The sequence below is a fragment of the Delphinus delphis genome, chromosome 3 (genome assembly GCF_949987515.2).
Source record: "Delphinus delphis chromosome 3, mDelDel1.2, whole genome shotgun sequence".
Taxonomy (NCBI): Eukaryota; Metazoa; Chordata; class Mammalia; order Artiodactyla; family Delphinidae; genus Delphinus; species Delphinus delphis.
The window spans coordinates 90,473,082-90,496,533 of NC_082685.1; the positions used below are offsets into that span (position 1 = coordinate 90,473,082).

The 23,452-nt window shown below is 36.2% G+C and overlaps 1 protein-coding gene across 1 annotated transcript in view; it reads left to right on the plus strand.

Annotated features, from left to right (window-relative positions):
- Window positions 1–23,452, plus strand: part of SLCO6A1 (solute carrier organic anion transporter family member 6A1) — a 102,459-nt gene that overhangs the window by 17,311 nt on the left and 61,696 nt on the right. The window contains exons 4-6 of the mRNA XM_060007171.1: window positions 1,180–1,276; window positions 8,024–8,145; window positions 9,002–9,114. Coding sequence (XP_059863154.1) covers window positions 1,180–1,276; window positions 8,024–8,145; window positions 9,002–9,114 — 332 coding nt within the window. The remainder of the gene's footprint in view (window positions 1–1,179; window positions 1,277–8,023; window positions 8,146–9,001; window positions 9,115–23,452) is intronic.

The window sequence follows — 23,452 nt, forward strand, 5'->3', positions numbered from 1 at the left end:
TAGCTTCTGGTCCTGGTAGATCATCTACTTATACAGGGTTATCTAACTATCATTTTTGGAAAAAAATTTAAAGTTGTTTTTACATACTTATTGTGAAGGTGACTTAACAGAAAATAACATTTTTCACCAAAATAATAATTTTTCCACCAGAGGTAAGGAAAGTCATATCAATGAACTAAAATAGATAATATTCATATTTATGTTTGTTTTTAGAAAAAAAATTGTAGCCATTCATTACCGTTGGCTGCTGGTGGCAACAAATCTGTTTGTTTTACTTTTGATTCTATTGAATAGCAGTTAAAACACATGTATACACTACAGAGAGTAGCTTACTTTATTGCTACCTCCTGCCACCCTGGCAGCTAAAGTGAAGGATGCAAAGGTGATGTTTATGTTAAAGTATTATCTTGCTTTAGTACCACAAATTAAATTGAAATAAGACCCGTTGAATTTGTATTAAATATATGTGTATTTATTTATATTACATTAATATATAGATTAAATAAGGTACAGTGAATTACAAAATTATCTGAGTTTTTCTAATATGTGCATTGAATAATATGTATGATGATAAATTTTATGTGTCACCTTGGCTAGGTTATGGCAACCAGTTGTTTGGTCAAACACCAGTCTAGATGTTTCTGTGATAATTTTTAGATGTGACTAATATTTACAATCAGTAGACTTTGAGTCAAGCAGATTACCCCTCATAATATGCATGAGCCTCTTCTAATCAGTTAAAGCCTTTCAGAACAGACTGAGATTTCCCAAAGAAGAAGCAATTCTGTCTCCAGACTACAGTGTAGAAACTCTGCCTGAGTTTTCCCATGCTGCTGGCGTGCCCTGTAGATTTAAGACTTAATTATGGACTCAAGACTATAACATTAACTCTTACCTGGATTTCCAGCCTGCCAGCCTGCCCTACAAATTTGGATTTGCCAGCCCTACAATTTCATGAACCACTTCCTTAAAGTCTCTGCCTCGCTCTCTGACTCTCTGTCTCTCTCTGTTTCTGTCTCTCTGTTTCTCTCTCAATATCCTATTGGTTCTGTTTCTTTGGAGACTAATAGAATATTCCATGAAGCTTTCAGAAATAATTCATTGCAGTGAGATAATTTTTATCTTTTTACAACAAATTTGGGTTATGTAGTTGTTTGATGTTCAGTATCCATTTTATAGGCCTTGTGGAAGCTGCAGGAATACTCGGATATGCTTTGGGGTATGCAATAGGAGCACCCTTAATTAAGGCCTCTGTGAACAGTACTTTTGAGACAAGGTAGGCTGGGTTTTTTTTTTTTTCTCTTTTTTTTCTGTTTTACATTGTATAAAATATTTATTGGATAGATACTGTAGCTTATAAATATATAATTTGTAATTACTATTTTAAAAATATGTAAATGTGACTGATATGCACATATGTATACATATAAATATATCTAAATACACATTTTATCTTTGCTGTTTGAAATATAATTCAAAAAACAACTTATAATGACAACCATACTACTATTTCCACATATAGTTTTTTTTTTAATTGAGGTATAAAACACATAGTGTAAAATTTACCATCCTAACCATTTTTAAGTGTATAATATAGTAATGTTAACTATATGCATATTGTTGTGTAACGTATCTCTAGAATTTTTTCGTCTTGCAAAACTGAAACTCTATATCCATTATACAACAACTTGCCAATTCCCCCTTACCCCCAATCCCTGGCAGTGATTCTTCTACTTTTTGTTTCTAAGAGTTTGACTATTTTAGACACCTCATATAAGTGGAATCATGAAGTAATTGTCTTTTTATGACTGGCTTATTTCACTTAGCATAATGTCTTCAACCCTCATCCATGTTGTAACATATAATAGTATTTCCTTCTGTTTTAAGGCTAAGTAATATTTCATTGTATGTATAAACCACATTTTCTTTATCTATTCATCTGTCAGTTGACCTTTAGGTTACTTCAACCTCCTCTTGGCTATTGTGAATAATGCTACAATTAACATAGGTGTGCAAATATCTCTTTGAGACTCTATTTTCAATATTTTTGGGATATATACCCAGAATTGTTAGATGGTATGGTATTTCTGTTTTTAATTTTTTTGAGGAACTTCCATATTGGTTTTTTTTTTGTTTGTTTGTGTTTGTTTTTTTTTGTGGTACGGGGGCCTCTCACTGCTGTGGCCTCTCCCGTTGTGGAGCACAGGCTCCGGACGCGCAGGCTCAGCGGCCATGGCTCACGGGCCCAGCTGCTCCGCGGCATGTGGGATCTTCCTGAACCGGGGCACGAACCCGTGTTCCCTGCATCGGCAGGCGGACTCTCAACCACTGCGCCACCAGGGAAGCCCCATGTTGGTTTTTTTTTTTAACAGCCATCCTAATATGAGGTGATATTTCATTGTGGTTTTGATTTTCATTTCCCTGATGATAAGTGATGTTGAGCATCCTATCACATACTTGTGGGCCATTCATATATCTTCTTTGAAGAAATGTCTATTCAAGTCCATTGCATATTTTTAAAATCAGATTTTTGTTTTTGTTGAGTTGAGGCAGTTCTTTCTATATTCTGGATATTAGCCCTACTCCAGATACATGGTTTGCCAATATTTTCTCCCATTCTATAGTTTTTCTGTTCACTCTGTTGATTGTTTCCTTTGCTGTGCAGTTTTTAAGTTTGACGTAGTCCCATTTCTCTAATTTTTTTTGTTGCCTGTGCTTTTGGTGTCATATCAAAAAATAATTGCCAAATCCAATGTCATGGGGCTTTCTTTGTATGTTGTTTTCTGGGAGCTTTATTGTTGCAGGTTTTATGTTTAGATCTTTAATCCATTTTGAGTTATTTTTGTATATATTATAAGGAAAGGGTCCAACTTCATTCTTTTGCACGTGAATATCCAGTTTTTCCAGCACCATTTATTGAAAAGATTATCCTTTCCCTGTTGTGTATTCTTTTCATCCTTGTAAAAGATTATTTGTCCATATTTATGAGAATATATTTCTGGGATCTTTATTCTCTTCCGTTGTTCTATATATCTGTCTTTATATCAGTACCATACTCTTCTGATCACTATAGCTTTGCAATATATTTTGAAACCAGGAAGTGTGGAGCCTTTGTCTTTATTTTTCTTTCTTGGGATTGTTTTGACTATTTGGGATCTTTTGAAATTCCGTATGAAATTTTAGGATTTTTTTTCTATTTCTGCAAAAAATTCTGTTGAGGTTTTGATAGGGATTGCATTGAATCTGTATACCACTTTGGGTATTAAGGGCATTTTAACAATATTGAGTCTTCAGATCCATGAGCATGTATGTCTTTCCATTTATTTGTATCTTCTTTAATTCCTTCAGCAATGTTTTGAAGTTTTCAGTGTACAAGTCTTTGCCTTGCATGCTGCTTATTGTTAGTGTATAGAAACACACTTGATTTTTGTGTTGACTTTGTATCCTGCAACTTTGCTGAATTCATTTATTAGTTCTAACAGTTTTTTTCTTTGGAGTCTTTAGCATTTTCTAAATAGAAGATCATGTCATCTGCAAACAGAGGTGATTTTACCTCTTCCTTTCCAATATGGATGCCTTTTATTTCTTTCTCTTGCCTGATTGTTCTGGCTAGAATATCCAGTACTATGTTGAATAGAAGTGTTAAAAATAGGTAGGTGTCTTTGCCTTGTTCCAGATATTAGAGGGAGAGCTTTCAGTTTTTCACCATTGAGTGCAGTGTTAGCAGTGGGCTTTTCATATATGGCTGTTATTATGTTGGGTAATTTCCTTCTATTATCAGTTTGTTGAGTGTTTTTACAATGAAAGGGTGCTAAATTTTGTTGAATGCTTTTTCTGCATCGAGATGATCATGTGCTTTTGTCCTTCATTCTGTTAATGGGGTAAATCACATTAACTGATTTTCATATGTTGAACCATTCTTGTATTCCAGAATAAATCTCACTTGGTTATGATGTGTGATTCTCTTAATATGTTGTTGAATTTGGTTTGCTAGTATTTTGTTGATGAATTTTGCATCATTATTCATCAGGGATATTAGTGTGTAGTTTCCTTGTAGTATCTTTGTCTGATTTTGTTTTCAGGGTAATGCTGACCTCATGGAATGAGTTTGGAAGTATTCTTACCTCTTAATTTTTTTTGGGAAAGTTTGAGAAGGATTGGTATTAATTCTTCTTTAAGTGTTTGGTGGTACTCTCCAGTGAAGCCATTTGGTCCTGGGATTTTCTTTGTTGGGAGGTTTTTTTCTGTGTGTGTGTGTGGTAAGCGGGCCTCTCACTGTTGTGGCCTCTCCCATTGTGGAGCACAGGCTCCGTACGCGCAGGCTCAGCAGCCGTGGCTCACGGGCCCAGCTGCTCTGCGGCATATGGGATCTTCCCGGACCAGGGCACGAACCCGTGTCCCCTGCATCGGCAGGCGGACTCTCAACCACTGCGCCACCAGGGAAGCCCTGTTGGGAAGTTTTTGATTACTGATTTGCTCTCCTTATTGGTTCTGTGTCTGTTTAGATATTTTATTTTTTCATGATTCAGTCTTCATAGGTTATATGTCTCTAGAAATTTTTCCATTTATTCTAGGTTATCCAACTTGTTGGAATAAAATTGTTCATAGTAGTTTCTTATGATCCTTTCTTATTTCTGTGACATCAGTTGTAATATCTTCTCTTTCATTTCTGATTTTTGTTATTTGAGTCTTTTTCTTGGTCTAAAGGTTTGTCAATTTTTTGATTTTTTAAAAAAAATCAACTCTTAATTTAATTGATTTTCCCTATTGTTTTTCCATTCTATGTTTCATTTATTTCTTCTCTAGTCTTTACTATTTCCTTCTTTTTGCTATATAAATATGTATTTTTTAAAATTAATTAATTAATAATTTATTTTTGGCTGCATTGGGTCTTCGTTGCTGCACGCAGGCTTTCTCTAGTTGCAGCGAGCGGGGGCTACTCTTTGTTGTGGTGCGCAAGCTTCTCATTGCGCTGGCTTCTCTTGTTGCAGAGCACAGGCTCTAGGTAGTTGTGGCTCACGAGCTCTAGAGCGCAGGGTCAGTAGTTGTGGCGCACGGGCTTAGTTGCACCAAGGCATGTGGGACGTTCCCGGACCAGGGCTTGAACCTGTATCCCCTGCGTTGGCAGGTGGATTCTTAATCACTGTGCTAACAGAGAAGTCCCTAAATATGTATTTTTAAAGTTATATTTAATTATGTATTGGGAAGTGGTACTATAAGTGACTTATTGCCTTTTTTATTTCTCTCATTAAGATGACGGAGTTAATGAAGGAGATAAAAATCTACCACTACAAGAAAACAGAAAGGTCCACCCTCCATTTCTGAAACTCTGGTTTTATATAAACGTAGAACTAATTAAAACTGAGGTACAGAAGCCAACTAGCTCCTCTTATTTATTGCCAACTTGCCAACTATTTCCATAGTTATTTATTGCTACAGATAGTATGTGGAAGCTCTCCTCCTAGCTCCCCTGCCAGCTCATCTGGGTTCTTACCTAGCCATAGTGAAGTTTTGGTAGCTGGAAGGGGCAGGGTAGGTGGGCAGATAAAGTATCAGAGAATATGTGTTGGATGTATTTTTTTTGACTCTCTAAATTCACTTCCACCTTTCTAAAACCTTCTCTAGTCTCTTTTCTTCCCCAGGAGGCTATATTGAGAGCCTCAACATAATCCCTTGAACTCTGGATTTCAGTTGGATTTGGCCAATGAGAGGCACTGGCAAATGAGAGGGCAGGAGCAAATTAAGGCTAGGGTATTATCCTTCCAGTTTCTGCAGGGGTTGTATCCAGATTGGCTGTATTCCTATTCTAAAGATGACGCCTCTTTGAGGCTTCCTTTTCCATTTATTAAGCAGTGTTCCACTTGACATTAAGGCTTGTCATAACAGTTTGCTACTGTACTGCTGACCCCATAATTTTGTGCTGTACCCTGTTCATTTCCCTAAACTCTGCCCACATCACTGGAAATAGTCTTCTTGTCCCTCTCTCTTCAAATTATCTCAGATGAGTACACCATCGGTTTCCTATCAGTATCCTGACTGATACTAAAAATAGTATCAGAAGTAGCTTTAGGATTCCAGAACTAGGTTGCATATTTGTATGCACAGATAACCTCCTTGCTGGGAGTAAATTGAAGATAGTTACTAAAATGATCATAGGTTGTAGGATGGGATTAAGTTCAGGGAGGGCAAGACTAGGAAATTAAATAGTTGTAGCATTTAATCACTGGAGGGACAGAAGTTATTTTAAGAGTTCTGGGTCATACGGCTTCTTTTAACAATACTAGAAAATATTCCCAGGGAAAAGGAAACATTTAATTGTGTGAATATTAAGTTCTCTCATTGAGATGAGAAAGGGGATGGCCACTATATTACAACTCCACTCAACAGTGGCCTTGAAATCAGGAGATCATTCTAGTGAGTAGAACTTCAGGCTGGTTGTCCACTTAGCATAGAAGGAGGGATGGCCTGAGGTATAAATTTATACTAATTTATGGTTGGGTAGCCAAGGACTTAGAAAAAGATTTAAAAAAAAAGGTAACCAGGAGGATATGTGGATGAAACTCTTAGAACTGGCACATGAAAAGGGTATGTACTTTGGAAGAGGCTCTTTAATCAGCTGGACAAGATGTCCCATCCTGTTAATGTTAGCCAGCCTCTCTCTCTTTTTTTCTAACCACCCTAATTCTTCCTCAATAAGCTCATGTGAAAAGTGGCCATGGTGACAGTAATGGTGAGTTTGCATGAGTGCAGTAACATGGACTTCTTCACACTAAGGACAATCCTCTCAACAAGAATATTTACTAGGATATGAGTATTCCTACCGCTGAGTATCCAATTCATCAGTAGTAGAGGTCAACCCTGAGTTCCCGATACGACACATTCATTGGGAGACAAGCTGTCATCAGGTTGATTACTTTGTTATTAGGTTGGCCCTCTTTTAACATACAGATTTGTCTTTATAGGGAAAGATACTTATTCTAGGCAGGAATTTTTCTTCTGTACTGTCTTAGTCCATTTGGGCAGCTGTAACAGAAATATTATACACTGGGCTTACAAAAACAGAAATTTACTTCTTGCAGTTCTGTATGCTGGGAAGTCCAAGATCAAGGTGCTGGCAAGTTCAGTGTCTGGTGAGATCTTGCTTCCTGGTGTCCTTGCTTCTCCCTGTGTCCTTACATGGATGAAGGGGCAAGAAGTCTATCTGGGGTCATTAATCACATTCATGCAGACTCTACCCTCATGACCTAATCACCTCCTAAAGGCCCCACTTCCTAATACCATTACATTGATACAAAATAATGTCACAGCTGAGAAAATCCCCCACAAAATTATGGCCTGAGCATTACTGGAGACAAAGGATGTTGAAACTGCAAAAGAACTGTGAGTAAAAAGGGAAAAATCAACAAATCCCAGCAGAGGATCCTTCACATTTCCATCTCACCCTGCCCACTGCAAGGCTTTGTAGTTTGCGAAGGCCGACCAAGAAAAACCACAAGGAAGAAAGAAGACAAAGTTCTATCAAAGCATGATTAGGTATGATCACTAGAAGTGTTAATACACACTCAATCTGAGAGTTCAGAGAAGGGACTATAAGAAAAAGATTACCAAGTATATGTGATTTAAAGGGTCACGTACCCAGATACAGTGTTAGTTGTGCAACTTAAAGGGCCAGGCTTATCCTAAAGAATTGGGCACATGATTTAAAGGGGCAGGAATGATTTCAAAAGAGAGATGAGATTTAGAGTGATGTCTTCTAAATGCATAGCTTCTGTTGGAGAAACAAGTTTAAAAAAACAGAGAATTACTCTTCGCCACCTGTATGGACAGGGGAAAAGTGGGGAAAGGAAAAAATTTAGTATCCTGCAGGACAAAAGAGAATCACATAATTGGAGAACTCACAACCACTCAATTTCAGCAAAACAATAACAAATTAACAGAAAATGCCCTTTCTTGCTCTGTTTAATCATGGCTTTGTTTGTATTAAAATAGACAAAGTTGAAAATTTTCATTTTCTCTATTAAAGTGTTGAAGACAGTGATGATAATGAACGCTGGCAGCAGAGTTGGTGGATTCATTTTGTTATTATTGCAGTTATTGCATGGTCTACATTAATACCATTTTCATGCTTTCCACACGGTATTCGAGGTGACTATAAAAATATAATTCATTAAATTAAAGGACAGTATATTCTTCATCCCTACCAATTCTCAGAATATGGCTGAACTGCATTTCTTTCTGTGTACATTTCGTTCTGTCATGGACATACAGTGACATGTGCTAGTATTATTTGAACAAATAAAGCCGCATGTAGCCAAGTATTATTTATGTACCAGGCTTTCATTAGTACATGTTCTTGCTTCTTGTCATTCCTCTTTAAAAATGCTTTATATCTAAAATTCAGAAGTTTTCTTAAAGAAAGAAGCATATTTAAACCTATTTACCTATCATGATTTAAGGCATGTATTACCCCATAGAATTGTTGTAAGATAGAGTAATAACTATTAAAATTCTTCTGGAAACACTAAAATATACATGTAACGTTAGAGAAATCGAATACTCTCCTAATGGTAGTACATTTCATTGGCACAAAATATTTTTAGTAATATCAAAGTTTGTGCTTTTATATTTTAGGTCTATGCTGTCAAATACTGTAGTCACCATATGTGGCTATTTAAGTTTTAAATTAAATTAAAAATCCATTTACTCAGTAGTAGGAGCTACATTTCAAGTATTTAACAACCACAGTACAGCTAATGGCTACAGTACTGGAGAGTACAGAAGAGTACAGATATGGGAAATTTTCCTTATCATAGAATTTTCTTTAGTACAGCACTGTTTTAGAAGAATGTGCCTTTTAGTTAGATTGACTTTAGCATGTTCAAAAACAGCTCACTTGCCATTTCAAGACAAACTGGGTGTATTGGGATGTGTATGTATGTTTATAATATGTGTTTTAGTTATTTGAACATGTCATAAGATTCTTTTACTTGTTAACATATAGGCACAGTGAGGATAAAAGCCGGAGAACGTAAACAGCCTCATTTGTTGGACAGAGAGCAAACAAAAGATCAGGAGTTTGGAGCTAGTATCAAGGATTTATTTGCTACTTTTGGGGTAAAGTAAAATTTTACATAAACAAGCAAATTAAATTGACATGTACAATTCTTTTGTAGTGGATTTAAGAAAATAACTATAAAGTATTCAGCTTAAATCTGAGTGGAACTTTTGAAGTCTTAACCTACTCATTTTATAGGTAATGGAAAATAGAACCCATTTCACCTAAGTGGCATCACCAAGAACTTGATTAGTGTCAAAGACTGGTACCAAGTATTTTTCTTTCTTCTATTGCTTTTAATTTGACTTTTATATTATATTGAGTTTATTTTCTCCCTGCATAAATAAATAAGCCATTTAATAAGATGACAAAGGGGGCTTCCCTGGTGGTGCAGTGGTTAAGAATCCCCCTGCCAATGCAGAGGACATGGGTTCGATCCCTGGTCTGGGAAGATCCTACATGCCGTGGGGCAACTAAGCCCATGCACCACAACTACTGAGCCTGCACTTTAGATCCCGCGAGCCACAACTACTGAAGCCCTTGGGCTTAGAGCCTGTGCTCTGCAACAAGAGAAGCCACTGCAATGAGAAGCCTGCGCACCGCAATGAAGACCCAACACAGCCAAAAATAAGTAAATTAAATAAATAAATTTTTAAAAAACGACAGAGGTATTAACGTTATCTTTTTACTATATTTAAATAACTTAGAAAAGAACTTTAGAAGTTAACAAATCTTCTCACAAACATCTTTTTCTTTTCATTTAGAAATGTTTATCTTTATTTCAGAATGACCTATAGGAAGGACCTTACCCAGATAAAGGTCCTGTCAGCCCTTCTCACAGGTTATGACTGAGTTTTGCTTCTATGGACCCACCAGTCAAAGCAGCAAAACTAATGAACATCTTATTTTATAGAAAATAATCTCATCTGAGTATCAAATGGAGAAGAACTCTTCATTTTCTGGGTGAGAAACACAGCCTACAGTACAGACATAGTGGGGTTAAAAAAAAGCAACTTCTAGTGATTCTTTATTCAATTTGGTTTTTCTTTTCCTATTCATAACTTCATCCTTTATGTTGTCTGAAGAACTGTGTTTCTCACATGTAGGTTTTATCAAGTCATTTTCCACAGTACTTGGCAGGTGAATTTCACACTCTTTCACTGGGACTTTGAAGACCCTTCACAATACCATCAACTGAATTTTCCTACCTCATCTCAGAAATTTATCCCTATCTCCCCCACTTGCTCTTTCCTGGATATATTGGGTACTTTTATAATTCTCTACCTTTGTAGATGTAAATCTCTCTACTTCAAATGTTCTTCTCTCTCTTCTCCATTCGAGAAAAGCTCTTTGTCAAATCTTACCTTACATTCCTAGGCAAAATGAGTTTCTCTCTCCTTAATGCTTTCATAGATGTTTGTTCAAAATATCATATATAAATGTATATATTGGATGTGTACAGATAGTACTTTTTATTATAATAGTTTAATTCTTCTTAAAATGAATAGATTTGTTGTATAAAATCAGAAATTTTGTTTACTTGTTTTCATTCAAACACAAAAGTGTTTATTTTTTATCAAATCATGAACTCTTCCCAGTAATGGATTATATTTCATTCAGATTTTTATTTAATTTTAATTTTTACAAAATATTTCATGTGTATATTTTAACAGTACTGAAATAAGTTGGGTATAACTTTTTCACATTGTTAAAAATTAAAATACGGTTGTTAAAATATACTTTTCAGAAAATTTAAACATGATTTTTTTTTTTAAATTATTGCCAGGCAAGAAACAAAAACAAGCCAATTCCAATATTTCTTTCTTGGAAATAGAGTGCTTTGATTGCTAGTGTTAGGATACAAAATAATATAATGTCCAGTTAACAGTCTTAGACTTCTAACACCTGTCTGGGTGGGTAACTAGAAGATATCTTAATCTTTTTAAAAGTTTATTAGAAAGGACTTCCAGAATGTCAGAGTGAGGAGCTTAGAAATTCTTAAGCTCCAAAAAGCAGTAATTGAAACTGGCAAAATTGTCAACAACCATTTCAAAACTCTGGAAATTAGGATTACACTTTGAAAATCACTGATTTATCAAAGATTTTTCTACTTACCCTAATTCTGAAAGCACAGTTACAGAGCAGGTTCTGCACATGTCGTTGGCTTGTAAACTTAGTTTCTGATAGGTGCCTGTTCTAGGAAGAAGGAAGGTTACAAAAACCGAAAAGCACCTTGTGATATTCCTAACACACTGCCACAAAGTGGCCAAGAGAAAAACAGTAATCAAAATGAAGTTTCCTTGCTTTGAGCCCACCTGGACTTTATATAAATAATAATTTGAGAAATTCTCATTTTCATTTATCAAGTACAAATTGGTGTGTAATTTAAATGGAATAACTTGCTACTCTTTTAAAAAGTTAAACTATTTTTTTTGTTACAACCTGATAGAACCATACCCATTTAATTTTTAAATGATTACAAGTTAACTGTTGTTGAAGCCCACCATTTAAAATGATTCTTAAATAGTTTTGGGGATGTTTATGTGCCTTAGTTTCTCTTCTATAAAATAATGGTAATAGTAGTGCATATCTTATATACATACTTAGAATTAAACGTATTAATAGATGTAAGGTGCTTAGAACAGTGCCTGGCGCATAGTAGTACAATATAACGGATTGTTATTTTAGTTTTTCTTATTCATCTCTTTTTAATTGTGTAGTGTCACTGTGTTTGGTATTTGTATGGTCAGGCCACTTAAGGTGGCTGTTCTCTGGCTCTCTGTACATTCCTCTGCTCCACCAGTGCCTGCTTCACCTAAACCCTACTCACCTGACTGACCTTTCTACACACTTGCCCCAGGCCCAGCTAGTGATTATTCTTATCAAAGGGGCGGTGAGAGGTGTGCCGCTCTGCTAGTTTCCATGGTAACCTGGTGAGCCAACCTGACTCCCCCTATAACTGGCAGTCCCTGCCCCTCCTCCCCACCCCCGCACCCCCAGCAAAGCCTGCTGCCATGTCTTGTCTGCTGGACTGCTGCACACGATGAGATGTCGCTCCAGGACCTTGCCTCAGACATGTAAGCTCCCCCATCCATTAAACCATTGATGTCTCTGTCACTGACTCCAGGCTCTTTCTTCAGTCTTAAAGCTGGGCAGGCACTGGCCTTATAGGCTTGTGGGGTGCAGCCCAACAGTATTAAAGGTAAACTAGTAACTAATACCCATGTCTTTATGGAACTTACGGGTCTCAGATTTTTTTTTTTTTTTTTTGTGGTACGCGGGCCTCTCACTGCTGTGGGCTCTCCTGGACGCGCAGGCTCATGGGCCCAGCCGCTCTGTGGCATGTGGGATCCTCCCGGACCGGGGCACGAACCCGTGTCCCCTGCATCGGCAGGGGGACTCTCAACCACTGCGCCACCAGGGAAGCCCGGGTCTCAGATTAAAAAAACAAACAAACAAAAAAAACCCCACAGATTAAAAACAACTGATTAACAACTGAGTAGAGAAAATTGTGTGAAACCTGTTTTAGATGAGGGGTAAAGAAGGCTTCACTGAACAGGGAGCATTTAAATGGAGGAACCTAAAGCATGAGAAGGAGTTAACCATGTGAAGAATGGTCGTTAAGAAAATTCCAAGCACCAGGTACACATGTGGAAAGACCTTGAGGAAGCAAAGATTTGGGTATGTTCAGTTTAGAGAAGACCTCTGTGTTGGAGCATAGTTACTTGGTGGGGAGAGTGATAGAATGATAGGTTGGGGAGACATTCAGACTCATGTCTTTGTGGGACAGGGTAAAAAATTTAGATTTTATTTTTAATGCAGTAGGAAGTCACTAGTTTATTTTAAGTAGGGGAATAATATGAACATAATATAAATTTTGTTTTAGGAACTTTTAAACTTTGTGTAAAAAATGGAATAGAGTGGATTAAGAATTGAAAAATCAGAACAATTTGAGTGTTGTTTCAGGAAGTTTTCCGTATGTGCCATAAAAAGTTGAATTTTTTATTCAGTTGTAGCATATGAGGACTCAATTTCAGGAGCCAATTAAAGAATCACTTGGCCTTCATAAAGTTCAGGGCTACTGATAATAATTTATGTACGAAGAAAAAAGTAGACGTTCTAGGAAGCAACATGATCTGAGCTTCTGGAGCCATTACAAAGAAAGAAAAATAAAAAGCCTAAAATATGGGGAAGCAAATGTTCTAAAATCCAGGTACCTTATAGACATGTAATGTTAAGATTCAATAGAAAAGCCCATACATCTAGGCTCTTGCCTTTAACTTTATATAGCAGGCTTGAGTTTCAGAAAGAAAACAGAGAGATAACGGGCCTACAAGATTTTAAAAATTTGCAGTGTTTGCTTTCTTTCATAGTTTAGCACCTGCCAAAGATGAGTTTCTTAGTAGGGCATATCTTTTAAGCCATGTTGGTAAAATTAAAGTAAAGCATGTCTTCCCTGATGATAAAGGGTTAGCCAGTGTTCTCTGGTGGGTTGGTGTTTACTTGTGAGTCAGTCAAGCAATGAAGATTATAAAGGAATTCAAGTAAGCAAGAGCAGATTTGTGCAGTGGGTAATGGTTATAATCTCTCCTCAGGTAAGGGCTAGAGATTCTATGACTTTCTGGTAACGAGTAAAAGGTACAACTAACTGTGAGTTTATGCTTCTCTGTGGTAGATCTAATAGGCGGAGAGATTTTCCTTGTTAGGGTCTGTTATTTTCACCTAAGCCCAAAAGTCAGGTTGCACACTAGAGACTGACCACCAGAGAGTAGCATCCTATTTTCTTTGGTGAAAAGCCTTAAGAGAGAGCCAGCTATAGCCTTCTCTTTGTGTCCCACATATATATTCAAGAGTTAACAAGGCTAATGGTGAATCAGGTCTCCCCTTATCCATAGGTTCTGATCTGTTAGCAGGCCTACCTACTAGTGCGACCACTCAGTGGAGACAGTATATAGCATTTACTGCTGTTGAGACCTTATATTGATACAAGTACTTCTTTGATTCTGAGATACACTTTTTCCCCTTGACATTTTAACATCTTTGAAATTGGGTAAGATCTTAAACTGATGGAATCTTGAAATAGCTGTAAGTCAGAATGTAATTGTGACATAGTAGATATTGCCTGATATAGCAAACTTGGTCATGACTATTCATATTATTATTACTTTGAGTTATATACATTAGTGGTGCTGTCCATATTGAAAGAAACTGCTCTTTAACTCTTCAAAAAGCTAATGCAATATTTAAGCATTGAATTGTAAAGTTAATATATATGTAGAAAGACAGAAACAGCAACAGGATATAATTTTTGATATTAGTAAAGCAAATACTTGCTGTTGTAGGAATGATCACTAGTTCACATTTTCTTGCAAAGAAATAGTCAAGTGTTTTATGGGACTAAAGTAAAGAATTCCCACAAGTAGAGATAGCTTTATTGTTCTTTTATTGAGATAATCTGCAAAAGGATTGCCTCCCACATGCCAAGTTGTGTAGCTGAGCCAGGAAAACTTGGCATTATCTGCAAATGACCTGGATGATAATGGGTTAATATCTAAAATATATAAATACCTCAGAAAACTCAGAAAAGTTGACATTGTATCTTCTTAATAGATATAATGTATTTCAAAAGCTGGTGAGACTGAAATCTGAGTAACGTAGGACTTTCCGTAAGGAATTGTACCATAATGTGAGTGGTAGTGATTTTTTTTACTTAGAAGTACATAAAATAATGGTGTCTCTTACAGTAGATGGTGTTGGCATTTTAGATTCAATGAAATATGGTATTTCAACCTTTCTGAGCCTCACTTTCTTCAGCCAAGAAATTGGTACAATAATGGTACCTTCCTCATAGGAATGTAAAGTGTACAGATCAGTGCATAGCCCATAGTAAAAACTCAATAAATGCATAAATAATATGAATTGAGATATTGAGATATTTCTGATTTTAGATTAAGGAAGGAAAATGCACAAAAAAATTAGGGGAAAATGTCAGGACAAGATTTTCCTTTATCTTGATAAGTGTGGGTTATCAACTATAAAATAAGAAGATTAAAAAGACTGCTGTGAGGAACTTCATTTACTAAAGGCCTATTGTCTTTCTCCTCTATTAATCCTGTAGTTCAGTACCTCCTGGTTCATGACACTTAGTTGGTATTGTTTGCCTGAAGTTCAGTGACTAGAGGCTCCTGATATAAGGACTAATGGAAAATCATTCCAGCAAACAGATCATTCCAGCCAGTAAAATGTATCACCGTCATTATAAGACTTACTAAAGTTGGTTGAAATACACACTTCCTGATTTTCTACAGTTTTTTTTTTTTAAGGTCTTCTTGTCATGAGTTTTTAATAAAGGGAGCCAGAGAAATGGGTATTTTTAAATGGCTCCCTACTATTACTGTATTTCTTGCTTGGCGTGATATATTTTAGAAAATTCAAGTAAGGAAAGAAAAGAGTTTTATTAAAATGTCAGTAAAGATAATTTTTATAGCTTATTATTTTTATTGAAATGTAGTTGATTTACAATATTGTATGGTTTCAAGTGTACAACATAGTGATCTAATACTTTTATAGATTATATGCTATTTGAAGTTATCATAAAATATTGGCTATATTTCCTGTGCTATATAATATATTCTTGTAACTTATTATATACATAGTAATTTGTACCTCTTTATTTGCTACCCCCTCTTGCACGTCCCCCTTTCTCCTCCCCACTGGTAATCACTAATTTGTTCTATCTGTAAGCCTGTTTCTGTTATGTTATATTCATTTGTTTGTTTTAGTTTTTATATTGCATATGTAAGTGATACCATACAGTGTTTGTCCTTTTCTGTCTGACTTATTTTACTAAGCATAATATCCCCCAGGCCCATCCATGTTGTTGCAGAAGGCAAAACTTTGTTCAATTTATGGCTGAGTAATATTCCATTCTAAGTGTATATATATATATATATATATATATATATATATATATATATATATACCACATCTTCTTTATCCATTCACCTGTTGATGGACACTTAGGTTGCCTCCATGTCTTGGCTACTGTAAATAATGCTGTGATGAACATTGAGGTGCATTATCATTCTGAATTAGTGTTTTTGGATTTTTTTGGATATATACCCAGGAGTGGAATTGCTGGATCATATGGTAGTTCTATTTTCAGTTTTTTGAGGAACCTCCATACTGTTTTCCATAGTGCCTGCACCAATTTACATTCCTAATAACAGTGTACTAAGGTTCCCTTTTCTACCCATCCTCGCCAACATTTATTATTTGTGGTCTTTTTGTTAATAGCCTTTCTGTGGTGTGGTTTTGATTTGCATTTCACTGATGATTAGCAATGTTGAGCATCTTTTCATTTGCCAATTGGCCATCTGTGTGTCTTCTTTGGAGAAATGTTTATTCAGGTCTTCTGCCCAATTTTTAATTGGGTTATTTGGGGTTTTTTTAATATTGAGTTTTCTGAGGTATTTATATAGCTTGGATATTAACCCCTTATCATCCAGATCATTTGCAGATATTTTCTCCCATTCAGTAGGTTGTCTCTTCATTTTGTCCATGGTTTTCTTTTCTGTGCAAAAACTTTTAAATTTAATTAGATACCATTTGTTTATTTTTGCTTTTGTTTCCTTTGCCTTAGGAGGCAGATCAAAAAAATATTACTGTAATTTATGTCAGAGTGTTTTTTCTCATGATTGCTTTAGCTATTCAGGGTCTTTTGTGGTTTTATATAAATTTTAGGATTATTTGTTCTAGTTCTATGAAAAATGTCCTGGGTATTTTTGTAGGGATTGCATTAAATTCTGTAGATTGCTTTGGGTAGTATGGACATTTTAACAATATCAATTCTTCCAATCCATGAACATAGGATATCTTTCCATTTTTTTGCATCATTTTCAATTTTCTTCATCAATTAATCTTATATCCTGTAACTTTACTGAATGCATTTATTAGAACTAACAGTTTTGTGATGAAGACTTTAGGGTTTTATATATGTAGCATCATGTCATCTGAAAATAGGGACAGTTTTATTTCTTCCCTTCTGATTTGGATGCCTTTTATTTCTTTTTCTTGTCTGACTGCTGTGGCTAGGATTTCCAATTCTGTGATAAATGGAAGTGGAGAGAGTGAGTATCCTTGTCTTTTTGCTGACTTTGGAAGAAAAGCTTTCAGCTTTTCATTATTGAGTATGATGTTAGCTGTGGGTTTGTCCTAAGTGGCCTTTATTATGTTGAGATATGTTCCCTCTATACCCACCTTGATGAAACTTTCTCATGAATGGGTGTTGAATTTTGTTAAATGATTTTTCTGCATCTATTGAAATGATCACACAATTTTTATGCTGTTTTGCTAATGTGATATATCACATTGATTGATTAGTGGACATTGAACCATTCTTGCATCCCTAGAATAAATCTCACTTGATCATGGTGTATGATCCTTTTTATATAGTGTTGAATTCAATTTGCTAATATTTTGTTGAGGATTTTTGCATCTGTATTCATCAGATATTTTGGCCTGTAATTTTCTTTTTTTGTGTGTCTTTATCTGGTTTTTGTATGAGGGTAGTGGTGGCCTTGTAGAATGAATTTGGGAGTGTTCCCTCCTCTTAAATTTTTTGAAATAGTCTGAGAAGGATAAGTATTATATCTTCTTTATATGTTCGGTAGAATTCCCCTGTGAAGCCGTCTGGTCCTAGACTTGTTTGCTGGGAGTTTTTTTTCTTACAAATTCAATGTCACTACTAGTAATCAGTCTGTTCAGATTGTCTGTTTCTTTTTGATTCAGTTTTGAAAATTGTATGTTTCTATAAATTTATCCATTTCTTCTAGGCTGTCAAATTTGTTGTATTCCCTTATGATTTTTTGTATCTCTGTGATATTGGTTATAATTTTTCCTCTTTCATATCTTATTTTGTTTATTTAGATCCTCTCTCTTTTTTCCTTAATGAGCCTGGCTTAAGGCTTATCAATTTTGTTTATCTTTTCAAAAAAACAAAACAGCTCTTGATTTTGTTGATCTTTTCTATTATTTTTTGGTTTCTATTTTATTTATTTCCTCTCTGGTCATTATTATTTCCTTCCTTCTGCTGACTTTAGGCTTTGTTTGCTCTTCTAATTCCTTTAGGTGGTAGTTTAGGTTGTTTGTTATTGAGATTTTTCTTGTTTCTTCAGGTAGGACTGTATTGCTATAAACTTCCCTCTTAGAACTGCTTTTGTCACATCCCACAGATTTTGGAAATTTGTCTTTTTATTTTCATTTTTCTCAAGGTATTTTCTGATTTCCTCTTGGATTTCTTCATTGGCCCATTGGTTTTGTAGTAGTATTTTGTTGTCTGCACAAGTTTATGTTTTTTCCTGTAATTGTTTTCTAGTTTCATACCACTGTGGTTAGAAAAAATACTCAATATAATTTCTGTCCTCTTAAACTTGTTGAGACTTGCTTTGTAGTGTACATCTGATCTGACCTGGAGAACACTCCATTTGCACTTGAAAAGAATGTGTATCTGCTGTTTTGGGATGGAATGTCCTATGGATGTCTATTAAGCCAACTGGACTAATGTGTCATGTAAGACCACCATTTCCATATTGATTTTGTGTGTGGATGATGTGTCCATTGATGTAAGTGGAGTATTAACATCCCCTACTATTATTGTATTATTTTTAATTTCTCCCTTTACATCTGTTAGTGTTTGCTTTGTATTTTTAGGTGCTCATCTGTTACGTGCATATATGTTAATGAATGTTACATCCTCTTCTTATATTGATCCCTTTGTCATTATACAATGACCTTCTTTGTCTTTTATTATGGACTTTTTTTTTTTGCGGTATGTGGGCCTCTCACTGTTGTGGCCTCTCCCATTGTGGAGCACAGGCTCCGGATGCGCAGGCTCAGCGGCCATGGCTCACGGGCCCAGCCACTCCACGGCATGTGGGATCTTCCCGGACCGGGGCACGAACCCGTGTCCCCTGCATCGGCAGGCGGACTCTCAACCACTGCGCCACCAGGGAAGCCCTGGACTTTGTTTTAACATCTATTTTGTCTGATATGAGTATTGTAACCCCAGCTTTCTTTTCATTTCCATTTGCATGAACTATCTTTTTCCATCCCCTCACTTTCAGTCCATGTGTGTATTTAGGTCTGAAGTGAGTTTCTTCTAAGCAGTATATAGATGGATCTTGTTTTTTTCTATCCAATCAGGTAACCTTTATCTTTTGATTGGAGCATTTTCCCAATGACATTTAAAGTGATTATTGATAGGTATATACTCATTGCCATTTCATTACTTGTTCTGGTTGTTTTTATAATTCTTCTCTGTTCTTCTTATCTTAGTTTTCTCCCTTGTGGTTTTATGATTTTCTTTAGCAGTATACTTGTATTTCTTCCTCTCTAGTTTTTGTGCATCTGTTGTAGGTTTTTGATTTGTGGTTACCACAGGCTTCATATGTGTTGACCTATAACACTATCTACTTGTATTAAGCTGTTCTCCATTTACATTCAAACACATTCTAAAAGATCTACATTTTTACTCCCCCATACATGTTTTGTGTTGTTGATGCCATATTTACATTTCCATATTTATCCCATAACTCTTTATTATATTATAGTTGATTTTACAATTTTTGCCTTTTAATCTTTATACTAGCTTATTTAAATGGTTGATCCATAGCCTTTACTATATATTTGCCTTTCCTAGTGGGATTTTTCCTTTTTCATAAATTCTCACTTATTGTTATAATCTTTTCTTTTCCACTTAGAGAATACCCTTTAACACTTTGTTTAGGGTCAGTTTAGTATTCATGATTTCTTTTTGTTTTTTTCTGTCTAAAAAGTTCTTTAACTCTCCCCAAATCTGAATGATAACCCTGCTGGGTAGAGTATCCTAGGTTGTAGGATTTTCCCTTTTAGAAGTTTAAATATATCATGCCACTCCCTTATGGCCTGCAAAGTTTCTGCAGAAAAATCACTGATAGATCTATGGGGGTTTCCTTGTACGTGACTCTTTAGTTTTCTCTTGCTGGTCTTTAGAATTCTCTCTTTATCTTTAACTTTTGCCATTTTAATTATTGTGTGTCTTGGTGTAGATATCTTTGGGTTCATCTCTTTTGAGGCTCTCTGTGTTTCCTGTACCTGGATATCTGTTTCCTTCTTCAGGTTCAGGATGTTTCCAGCCATAATTTCATCAAATACATTTTCAACCCCTTTCTCTCTCTCTTTTCCTTCTAGGACTCCTATAATGCAAATGATAGTATGCTTGATGAAATCTCAGAGGTCCCTTAAACTGTCCTCATGTTTAAAATTTGTTTTTCTTTTTACTGTTCTGAATGGGTGATTTCCATCATTCTATCTTGTAGATCATTTATGCATTCTTTTGTATCCCCTAGTCTGCTGTTAACTCCTTGTAGTGTGTTTTTCATTTCAGTTCTCATATTCAGCTCTGACTGATTCTTTTTATACTTTCAATTTCCTTGTCAAAATTCTCACTGTGTTCATCTGTTCTTTTCTCAAATTCAGTTAGCATTCTTATTACTAATGCTTTGAAATCTTTATCTGGTAAATTATTTCTTTCTGTTTCATTAATTATTTTTTCAGAGTTTTTTCTTGTTATTTCATTTGAAACAAATTCTTTTGTCTTCTCATTTTGTTTAACTTTCTCTTAAATGTCTATGAAATTAGGTAAAACACTTAACTCTCCCAGTCTTGAAAGGGTGTCCTTGTGTGGGAGCATCCCTGTTCAGTCTGTGTGTTCCCAGTGCCTTTGGTGGGAGAGCTGGATCTAAAGTGTGCATGGGTCATGTATTCCGCCAGGGTGCATCACCTTGGTGGGAGGTGGGGCTGGAGATAGCATGGCTAGAGCCAGTCAGGGGTGAGCCAGGGCTTCTCCTATGCTCAGTGGCCATCCTCACCCTATCTGGGGTGAGGTTGGGTCCTGAGGTGCTGGAGGAGAAGCCCTGAGAATTGGGTCTGAGCTGGTTCTGTTCCCTGCAGGTGTGTGCTCTCCCCCTTCCCTGCAATGGCACCTTCACCCTAGAGGGCAGTACTGAAGCAAGAGGGGCCAGAGAAGGTGCCCATTGTGGGACAGGGCATGTGCTAAGGTGGTCTCTGCACATCAGTCAGTGTTCCAGACAGCTCCCGATCTACCAACTTTCATGAGTATCAGTCATGGCTACCCTCACCCCGTTCAGATGCAGTGCCAGGTCCAAGTCGGCTATGTCCTCACCAAGTGTGCACTGTCCAAGACAGTGGCAACCTTCACCCTAGTGGGGAACTGCGCTGGAGCTAAATGGGCTGGGGTACTCACTGGGGTGGTGACAGGAAACCAGCCAGAGCCCCAGGTAGTTTCAATCTGCTTCCACCATCTTTTCTGGGGAGTGAACAAGCATGTGCACACTCTTTACGAGTAGAGTCTCAGTTTCTTACAGCTCTCATGTAAGTTCCACTGGTTTTCTAACCAGCTATGGGGACTTGTCTTCCCACTATCAAATACCAGGGCTGGGATACTCAATATTTGGTTCAAATTCCTCACTCTCCAGGGAGGCTGTCTGAGCCTGTAATAATCTCTCTCCTCTTCTCTGTCCCCTCCTAGGAGTGTAAGTCCCGACCTGATCATTCTCCTCCCTTCCTACTTGATTGTGTGTGGATAGTTCTTTACAGCCTTGGTTGTAGAAGAGTCTTTCTGCCAGTCTCCAGTTGTTTTCAGTGAGAAGTGTTCCACATGTAGATGTATTTTTTGATGTGTTTGTGGGGGGGATGTGAACCCAGTGTCCTCCTGCTCTGCTATCTTGATCTCTTCCCCAATTTTTATACTTTTAAAATACATAAAATAGACATAAGTAAAATAAAAGATAAAAAGCTAGAAAAGAGACAAAATATTTAACATTTTTATAAAGTTATAATGTACATGAGGTGAAAAGTTGTAACTGTAAAAGTAAATGGGATTAAGCTTGAAGAAAAGAAAGTAGAACAGTGAATAAATTTAATATCTATTTAGCTATAGCTATAAAAATATAATGGACTAGAAACATATTTTAAAACAACAAAAACATAATACTTGGAAGTGAGGGAAATAAATCATGGAAAAGAAAAAAATAATGAAATTAACACTGGCTGCAAGCATGTAAGGAATAAGATTTCATAAGGGAAAAGCTCCTTTTAAATGTGTGGAGCAGAGAGATCAACACTTTCACCGTCCTTTTCTTCATCTCATGCTTGTCTCATCCCTTATTACCCAGGAAGACATTTACATACTAGGACTCCAATGAACAGAGAAGTGTCAATGAGTATTATAATATGGAAGAACTTTGTGACTATAAAGGACCAAATGAATATGAGCTATTCTTCATTGCTTGTGTGACTGCTGATAGATGACAGAATATATCAAAGAAGATAATGTCCAAATTATTTAGATATTTTGGTAGTCAAATATTGGTAGTCAAAATATTGACTTTCCTTTGAAGGCAAATTAATTACTATTGTAGAAGACGTAATCAAATATATCACTTGTATTTATGTCATGACATTATATACTGGTTTTAATCTCTGAGTTGTCTGCTAGGTTTTACTTAAAATAAATTGGTGTTCATAGAAGCAGAGTAGGTAAGATTCCAGCATGGGAAGCTGAAACATTTTTAAACATGCTATAAGCAAAAAGATAACCATTACTTATTTTCTATGGCAAATTATAGCTGTGTACCATAAAGAATCAAGACCAGAGCAGGTGAGAAGTTAAATAATCAGGTAAGACACTTGAGAAGTTAAAAATTTATTAGTGTCCTCCTCAACTTACGTTTTCCTTCTATTTGTCCATAGACACCAAGGCCTTTTTACTGGCAGGATCAGTGTCTCCCATCATGCAACCTGGATTAGGGTAGGAAGTAGATTAATGCTTCTACCACATGAAAGAAAAAACTTCCAGAATTAATTGCAACATCATATGACCCATCTTCAGGAACTGTTTCCTCTTTGCAACATTCCTCTACAGTGATTTCTTCATTAACATTTGTATCCCACTGCTACTTGATCCCTCTCCTGAACCTCAGCCTACTTTTCTGAGGCCTCTATACCTAATACTTTATATTTTGTTGGTCCTGCTCTTGTTTCAGACTCCAACTAAGTAAGCACATATCGGAGTACCTAACCTAGTTTGAAGTTCCAGACCAGCATGAACCTCCTCTGGTGTAGTAAAGACCCTAGTTGTTGACAAACTCCGTGATGGACTAGGGCTAAGATCCACAGTACTGCAAGATCACACAACTGTCTCCTACTGTGCGGAACTAATTCAGTTTCTCCCTTTGTGTATCAACAACTACCAGAATTAAGCCTAATTTTGCTACATGAAACCACTTGGATACCGATTTGTATATCTGGCCTTCTTCTTTGCCTCCTGTATTTTAT